Below are 9,280 nucleotides of genomic sequence, written 5' to 3'. Positions count from 1 at the left end.
CGGGCCAGGTCTCAGGTACCTAAAAGAGGTCTACAGAACTAGCCAGCTGTGTGCTCTTGTTTTCTCTGTCATAGATAGTAGTCCACTTTCATAGGTGGAGTGTTGGTTTTAATTTAGTTTATATTGTCTTAGCCACCAAATCAGCCAGAACCCCGATTTGCAACTAGGAGTGCATGTAAGAGTCACAAAATTTGAAATCCAAACTCCTGCCTAAGAATTCCAGAGTAGGCAGGGGCCCTCTAAGGGGTGACTTGCACAGAACCCTGAGGTAAAGCAGTAAGAGCAAGGGCAGCCTCAGAGGGCCTGGGGTCTCGGGCAACGAGGGGCCATCCGTGGGTTCCAGGCTGCTGAGAGGTTGAGGTTTATGTGAACCTAGAAGAAGCCCTCTGGATTTGGTCTCTTGGTGTGACTGGTTTCCTCCTGCAAAAGGGTGGTTTTGACCTTACAAAGCTGCTGTCGTGAAACCCACGTGGTTCTGGTTTAAGAGCGGAGACTTCTATGCTCTGGAGCAGGTACCCAGAGAGAGACCCCAACACCTACAAGCATCAGAGTATCATAAACAAGGCAGCATGATTTAATTCATTATGCTGCAAGTTATCAACTATTTGGAGGAAGAGCTGACTTAGGGTCTTACACTTTATTGCATGTTGTTATGGATTGAATTGTACCCACCTCCGCAGTTGAGATGTTGAAGTCCCAAAGCCCCCAGGACCTCAGACTGGGAGTCTGTTTGGAAATGGAGTAGTTGCAGGTGTCATTTGTTAAGTTTAGATGCAGTCATGCTGGAGTAGGTGGGCCAACCTGGTAGGACTTGTGTCCTTATAAAGAGGGGACATTTGGACCCACACAGGGAGAAAGCCCTGAAGGTGCAGGCAGCGATCGGGGTGATGCTTATACACCAGAGACAGCCAGTAGACCCCCAGGAGCTGGGAGGGAGGCGTAGAATGGAGTCCCCCTCACAGCTCTCGAAAGGGACCAGCCCTGGGATCACGGGCACCTTGTCTCTGACGTCCAGTGTCCAGAAATGGACACGTCCAGAACTGCACACGTCCAGAACTGCAGGACATTGCACTTCTGTTGGTTAAGCCACCCCGTTTGTGTACACGTAGACTGACATAAATTCTAGGTGGCGTAAACTGTTAATAAAAATTCAGCTGCCGGTGGCAGCTCCCTGTGCTTGAGACCCAGGATTGGACTTTGGGTCTTTATTCTGGTTCATCCCAGAGCCCTCCGCCTCCATGGGAGATAAGGCCTGCACTGAAGTGACAGCACTGGAGGCTGGCTTCCCTCCCCCACAGGTCTTCACGCAGGTGCGGTCCCTCCCCCTCATCCCCATCCTTCCAGAGAAGCTGGTCCGTTCAGGCAGACCAGACAGTTGGCAAAGTGTGGGCACTGAAAGTGGAAATAAGAGTAGGGATTGCAGTAGCCATGACTTGTTACCACATCATCTGTGCTCAACCAGGGACCAAACAAACAAAAAGTAAATAGTTTTAAATTATAAAAGTAGCTCTTTTTCGTGGTGCCTCGGAGGCGTTCGGCCGCTTGGGAATGAAGCTGAACATCTCTTTCCCGGCCACTGGCTGCCAGAAACTCATTGAAGTGGACGATGAACGAAAACTTCGTACCTTTTATGAGAAGCGTATGGCCACAGAAGTTGCTGCTGACGCTCTGGGTGAAGAATGGAAGGGTTATGTGGTCCGAATCAGTGGTGGGAACGACAAACAGGGTTTCCCCATGAAGCAGGGTGTCTTGACCCATGGCCGAGTCCGCCTGCTACTGAGTAAGGGGCATTCCTGTTACAGACCAAGGAGGACTGGAGAAAGAAAGCGCAAATCTGTACGGGGTTGCATTGTGGATGCCAATCTGAGCGTTCTCAATTTGGTCATTGTAAAAAAAGGAGAGAAGGATATTCCTGGACTCACTGATACTACTGTGCCTCGTCGCCTGGGGCCCAAAAGAGCTAGCAGAATCCGCAAACTTTTCAGTCTCTCTAAAGAAGATGATGTCCGCCAGTATGTTGTGAGAAAGCCCCTAAACAAAGAAGGTAAGAAACCTAGGACCAAAGCACCCAAGATTCAGCATCTTGTTACTCCACGTGTTCTGCAACACAAATGTCGGCGAATTGCTCTGAAGAAACAGCGTACTAAGAAAAATAAGGAAGAGGCTGCAGAATATGCTAAACTTTTGGCCAAGAGAATGAAGGAGGCCAAAGAAAAACGCCAGGAACAGATTGCCAAGAGACGGAGGCTGTCCTCTCTGAGAGCTTCTACTTCTAAGTCTGAGTCCAGTCAAAAATGAGATGTTCTAAGAGTAACAAATAAATAAGATCAGACATCAAAAAAAAAAAATTATAAAAGTAATAAATGAAAAAAAAGTAATACATGCTCGTAGTAAAAGCAAAAAGTGAAACTTAAATAGTACAACAAGGTTTATGGTAAAAAGTAAGGTTCCCTTTCTCTCAGTTCCCAACTCTTGTCTCATTCCGCAGACGTGAGCAGTGTGGACTGACGTTGTCTATCTTGTCCAGAATTTACCTGCATTATCGCATTTTCCCCAAAAGCTTCATGGTGCTGCATCGCATGGGGACCATAGTTGGTTTAACCAAACCCTCTTTTGACGCACACTGTTATTGTTTGCAGTTCTTTCTTATTGTAAACAAAGCTGAAATGGACGTTTTTGTACATAGGTCTCTGGTCACTTAATGGTGGAGAGCTGGGTGCATAGATAGATACATAGATGATAGATAGATAGATAGATAGATAGATAGATAGATAGATAGATAGATAGGTGGATGAGAGATAGACAGGTGATAGGTAGATAGAGACAGACTAGATAGATACATAGATAAATGACAGGTAGAGAGAGACAGACTAGATAGATAGATAAGTGATAGATAGATAGATAGATAGATAGGTGGATGAGAGATAGACAGGTGATAGGTAGATAGAGACAGACTAGATAGATACATAGATAAATGACAGGTAGAGAGAGACAGACTAGATAGATAGATAGATAATAGATGATAGATATGCAATAGGTAGAGACAGACTAGATAGATAGATAATAGATGATAGATAAGCGATAGGTAGAGACAGACTAGATAGATAGATAATAGATAGATGATAGATAGATAGATAGGTGATAGGTAGAGTGAGACAGACTAGATAGATAAGTGATAGATAGATAGATAGATAGGTGGATGAGAGATAGACAGGTGATAGGTAGATAGAGACAGACTAGATAGATACATAGATAAATGATAGGTAGAGAGAGACAGACTAGATAGATAGATAGATAATAGATGATAGATAAGCGATAGGTAGAGACAGACTAGATAGATAGATAATAGATAGATGATAGATAGATAGATAGGTGATAGGTAGAGTGAGACAGACTAGATAGATAGATAAGTGATAGATAGATAGATAGATAGGTGGATGAGAGATAGACAGGTGATAGGTAGATAGAGACAGACTAGATAGATACATAGATAAATGATAGGTAGAGACAGACTAGATAGATAGATAGATAATAGATGATAGATAAGCGATAGGTAGAGACAGACTAGATAGATAGATAATAGATAGATGATAGATAGGTGATAGGTAGATAGAGTGAGACAGACTAGATAGATAGATAGATAAATGATAGGTATAGAGAGACAGACTAGATAGATAGATAGATAATAGATGATAGATAGGTGATAGGTAGAGACAGACTAGATAGATGGATAGATAGATAAATAATATATAGGTGATAGATAGGTAGATGATAGATAGATAGGTGATAGATAGAGACAGACTAGATAGATACATAGATAGATAAATGATAGGTAGAGAGAGACAGACTAGATAGATAGATAGTAGATGATAGATAGGTGATAGGTAGATAGAGACAGACTAGATAGATAATAGATAGATGATAGATAGGTGATAGGTAGATAGAGACAGACTAGATAGATAGATAGGTGATAGGTAGATAGAGACAGATTAGATAGATAGATAGATAGATAGATAGATAGATAGATAGATAGATAGATAGAGTCTCAGCACTGTAATTGCTGGTTAAAGGCTTTGTGTGTTTATGGCTATGTATGTGTGTGTGTATGAAGTTCACTTTTCTAACTGTCATCAAAGGGCCGTGTACCCCATATAGTAGGGTGTAGAGGCACTGGAGCCTGGCTGACCCCCCGTTTGAGGAGCAGAGTAACCCGGGATGGGTGTCTTGTGCCTCGTTCCCCTGGCCCCCGGGTGGCAGCAAAGTCACTCCCCCAGTGATGAAGCAGACTCATTTTCATTGGCTGTATCTGCAGCTTCTAGAAACTCTGTAAGGTATTTACTGAGCCCATCTGGGAGCAAAGGGTCAGACCCGAAGGGAGGTTTGCAGAGGGCATTTGCTCACGAGTCGCCCTGGAAACCTCTGAGTTGGAGACTCCAGCGGCCGGAAGGCGGGGTAAGGTGCGCGCTGTCACATTCAGGTACTTACTCTTTTTGGTGTTGGACTTTCTGAGCTCGTATTTAGTAGAACTTTGTGCTGTCCTAGTTTTTGAGGAATTGTGCCTGACTGTGATGTTTGGCCTGCATTTCTCCCCTCCGGATCCGTGGTCTAATGTGAGCAGAACTGAGAAGCCCTGCTTATCCGCAGACAGACATACAGACGGCGCTGCAGGCTCGGGGTCCGGCTGTCGCCCTCAGCAAGGGGTTTCGCTTCCGTTGCTGGATTTTAGTTCTGAAAATGCACCAGATGGAGATGCTCACTGATACCAGTGAACATGTTCTGCTTTTTATGAGAATTCTCACTAATTACTGTCACCAACTCTTGATCGTGATCAGTATTTTTGTAATTATATTGAATGTCTCACCATAATGGTAGATAAGCTTACTTTCCCCAAACGAAGGTGTTATGGGTAATACAAAGGTTATTAGTATAAACTGCATTCCTAGCAGATGTATCTTGGAGGATTGGGATTTTGAGAGAGAAAGACTCTTATCTACAGATACCTGTTCTTGACTCTTGTGATTGGATAGAAAGGTAACCCTATGTGGCAGCCCCGTCTGAGATTTGTACGATGGCACTCAACTGTCTGCATTGTCCGGACCCAAAGGAAGTTCTGGAGGTTGTTGTCCTTTTGTAATCTAGCCACTCAGGACTCTCTCAGCTCCTCAAATTTCACTTTTTTCTAAACTTGCAGTAAATCTGCCAGTCTTCCCAGGTTTCCTGTGTTCTTTGCATCCAGCTCTGTGCGCCCCCCCGCCACCGCCCCTCCCAACAGCATCAGCACAGTGGTGGGGCTTTAGCAGGTGGGGCACCTGTGTTGGCTGGGTGGGCACTGGCATGTCCTGCCCTTGCGGATGGGGTGCTGATGCTTCGGGGCACAGCTGGAGGCCCCTCTGCCCCCAAAGAACCGTAAGACCTTCCCTGCCCCTGTCTCTCAAGCCAGACGTTCGCTGAAACTGGATGCCGGTAAATACATCACGCAGTCTGAGATAAAGATAGAACGTTGGCCTGAGGGCAGACCCATGATACTCGATGAGGTTCAGATGGTCTGGGGGAAGTGCTTTGACGGGTGGCCTGTCCTGCCGTTACACGACAGAGGGGCAGGCAGTGGCGGGGGCGTGCCGTGTCACTGCCCTGTCTGGTGGTCCCCTCATGCAGCCATCTCGCAGAGCGCAGGCATGCCCGTGGGCCCTCCCCGGGCAGGGGCAGCTGCACACCTGTGTGGGCCTGACCTCCCAAAGCGCCGTCTTTGCATTTTGGACATTTTACTGACCCCAGCCGTGATTGAACTGCCTGGTGCCTGCGGATTTGGGATCTTAACAGTCCTGCACAGTGAAGACAGAGGCTTAGTGGAGACGGAGGAGGGGCCTCCTGATGAAGAGAGCAACCAAGCAAGAGTCCCTTCATGTCATCTTTGTGATCTCACCTCTGTGGGTGATAGGACACCAGTGAGATGCTGAGTGACAGAGGGGACCCACATGTCATTATTTTCGCACAATGTGTTCTTTAAACTTTTACATTGAAATAACTTCAGACCTATAGAGCAGTTGCAGTAATAATACAAAGACCTGTCATAGATCCTTTATTCGGCTTCCCTAGTGGCTAACATGCTGTCCCATTTTAAATCGTTTTCCCTGGTCCTATATGCATGTATGTAGACACACATCTGTATGCACATGTGTATAACTAGTGTATTACAGGGAGCGTAGCACACAGCAGTTTCCAAAATCAGGGTATGCAGGGATCCAGACCTTATTCACGGTTCATTAGTTGTCCTGCTAATGTGTTTTATGGCTTCTTTTTTTCTGGTTCATGAACCAATACAGGACCACCCTTTGCACTGGTTTTAACATCTCTAATTCCCTTTCGCCTGGGGGCACTTCCTCGCCGCTCCGCGTCCTTCGTCATGTAAGCGGTTACCGGAGTCCCCTCTTTGGTTTGTGGGGCATTTCCTTGGGGCCCCATCAGGGTGTACGTGGTGGAGAGGCCAAAGACAGCTGCATCCCTCTCGGGGCAGGAGTTCGGGACGCTGTGACGTTGGTTTCTCCATTATCACCGGTGACGTTTCTTACCCATGTCTGCTACGTTTCTCCATTGTGAAGTTGCCATTATTCCCTTGGTGATTAAAAAGTGCTTTAAAGGAAGATGACTTGAAAGCAGGTTCATATGCTTCCTCCCTCCGACTTCCGCTGACTGGTTTTGTCGCGTACGGATGATCCTGTCTGGCGATTCTGACTCTCATTCTGCGTTTGTGAGTTGGCCTTGGGCAGTGAGGAAGAGCAGCCCTTGTCTCCCGGCTATTTACCTGTGTGTTTCTTTATTTGTCAGTAAGGACACATTATTATTTGCTTACAGCCGTCGCTTTGACGCTCACATTGTCCCAGTGGGGCTGGTTCCTATTTCCTTGTGGCACGTCCTCGTCAAAGTACTACCTTGCTTCCTAGCACGAGATTCCCCTTGCTCTGCGCTCAGCGCGTTTGACGTCTGGGCCTGCGGGGTCCTTGGATGCGAGGCCGTCTCGTGCTCTGGAGGGTGCTGACCAGCATCCGTGGCCTCTGCCCACAGAGGACAGCAGTCACCCACCACACACACACACACACACACACACACACGTACACACACACACACACACACGTACACACACACGTACACACACGCACACACGTACACACACGTACACGTACACACACACACACACACGCACCAGTTGTGACAAGCAGAAATGCCTCAGACGCTGCCAAATGTCCCTCGGGGGGCAAAATCCACCCCTACCCTAACCCCCCATCAGGAACCACCGAGGGAGAGAAGGGGTGCTGCCTTCTCTACCCAGGGGTACTGGGTTCAATTCTTCAAACGGATTAGGCAGGAAAAGGCTTCAAATATGCTTTATTTCCTCTGGCAGCACAAGGCTAAAGGGTCCGAAGGCTTGTTTAGGTTTTGTTGATGAAGAATTTAGAGCCTGCACAAAAGTAGAATAGTGGGGTGAACACCGCGTGCCCCCCAGCCAGACCCCACAACTGTGAAGCCACGCCCCCCATATACTGTGTTGACGCAGATTCCAGCCATCACGTCATTTACCTATACATTTTTTAGCATGTTTCTGTAAAAGATTGACACTTTTTTTTTCTTTAACAGGACCATTAATACCGTTGAGACACCCAATTCCTTAATCTCATTTTAAGAATCCCATATTCAAACAGGAACTGCATTTACACTGCACGTTTGCGGCCCTAGTGCCGTGAGTTCCCCTGAAAGACGTTGCCCAAAAGACAAAGCCTAACCCAGGAAGGGCTTGGCTTTGGGAGTTTGCTCCCCCTGAGGGCTCTATCTGGATGGAAAGACCCAGCCCGGGCTGCCCTGTAGGCTTCAGCCCGAATTCACGTTGCAGGGGTACCTGCCCACCAGAAGCTGCCACCTGCCACCGGCAGAGCCGTAGACGCACCCAGGTTACCAGGCCTTTTAGGGATCATCTGGTCAACCCCTGCTGTAGGCGGACAGCTCTCCCCGGCCCCCACCCCACCAGGATGGACAGGCCGTGATGGGGGCCTCTTTTCCTGAGGACCATCACTGCCTCTCGTTGGGGGCTTCAGCTGCTTGAAATACAAAGCAGACTCCTAATACCTGGATTTTCAACTACATACTAAGACCAGAAACAGCTAAAAGCCCCATAGAAGTCTTGGAGCAGAAGCCCAGGGTGAGCTTCCTGCCAAGCGCTCCCTCTTCCTGGGTTGACGCCGCAGGGGTCTTGGTCCCGCAGTGCATGGGGAGGGGGATCTTTTAGGCACGTGATGCCCGCAGGAGGAGGAGACAAGCGGAGTGTGTCTGGAATGATCATCTGTGGAGCATTTGCTGTGGGACGGGACTTGCATGCATTTCTCTGAGCGACACTCACCGTCAGCCTATGTGACAGTCCCTCACTGTCACATAGGCTGGGGATTGAGGGTTGTCGAAGGTCAGAGGGGGTAACTCGTGCAGCGAGTGGCGAGCAGGAGCTTGAACCCAGGGCTGGCAGGTTCACAGGCTCCGTAATTGATGCACTTAGACAGTGGTGGCGGGACCCTTGGACATCCGGGAGATTGGGCCCAGCACAGAGAGTGTGCTTGGTGAGTTCTTGCTAAGTGGGAGGCTGGAGGTTTGGGGATGATCAGAGGATGCCCGCAGGTCCACCGTGCTCCTTAAATCCTGTTTTAAGGAATAGCACGCATTCTGCCAAACACCCGGCATCCCCGTTCTTGGAAACGTTTCCCTTATTAGAGGTGGCACTTTAGGAAAGTTGACATCCAGCCATTTATCCTGAGAAAATAATTCAACCCACACACCAAGGCTCACGTATAAAGGTGTGCCAGGGAGCACTTGAGGAGAATGAAAGTCTAGAAGCCGCCAGACGGGCAGCATGACGTTCATGTTGATACAACATGACATGTGAAGAAATCCCTCGCAGGCACTAAAGCACCAAAGAGACATAAAGACCCGGTGGATGTTTATGGTGTAACATGAAGCTCCACAGCCCGATTGCAGAACCGCGTCTGCCGTCTGAGCACAGTCATGTCAGTGCGTCTATTTACAAACACCTGTGCGAGAGAATACTGGAAGGGCACACTCCAGAACTGTAGCAGCAGATCTGGGAGTTGTCAGTGATTGTCGAGTTCTTTCCTCTGTCCCTTCGGCATTTTCCAAATGCGTTACAATGAAAACCCGTAAGAAAAAACGAATATATCTGTGTACCCTTGAACCGCTCCAGTTTGATTTGGGCTGTGTGCCCTGAATCTTGCCCGTGAGTGCC

General features: G+C 47.8%; 1 protein-coding gene and 1 pseudogene across 3 annotated transcripts in view; both read left to right on the top strand.

Annotated features, from left to right (window-relative positions):
* GRB10 (growth factor receptor bound protein 10) overlaps positions 1-9,280 on the top strand; it is a 171,141-nt gene that overhangs the window by 107,226 nt on the left and 54,635 nt on the right. Inside the window, exon 1 of one of the 2 annotated variants that reach the window (XM_082400524.1) lies at positions 4,201-4,452. The exons of the other annotated variant lie outside the window; for it this stretch is intronic. Coding sequence (XP_082256650.1) covers positions 4,216-4,452 — 237 coding nt within the window. The 5' untranslated portion in view covers positions 4,201-4,215. Of the gene's footprint in view, positions 1-4,200; positions 4,453-9,280 lie in introns of those variants that run through there. 2 annotated transcript variants of the gene reach the window in all.
* On the top strand, positions 1,512-2,332 carry LOC309632731 (small ribosomal subunit protein eS6 pseudogene; annotated as a pseudogene). Its single transcript has one exon. The product of its transcript is annotated as a small ribosomal subunit protein eS6 pseudogene (transcript).

Source organism: Balaenoptera borealis (assembly GCF_965194805.1).
Source record: "Balaenoptera borealis genome assembly, chromosome: 7".
NCBI classification, from domain to species: domain Eukaryota; kingdom Metazoa; phylum Chordata; class Mammalia; order Artiodactyla; family Balaenopteridae; genus Balaenoptera; species Balaenoptera borealis.
Note: the sequence above shows the minus strand (reverse complement) of the source record. Positions and strands in the feature narration are given on the sequence as shown.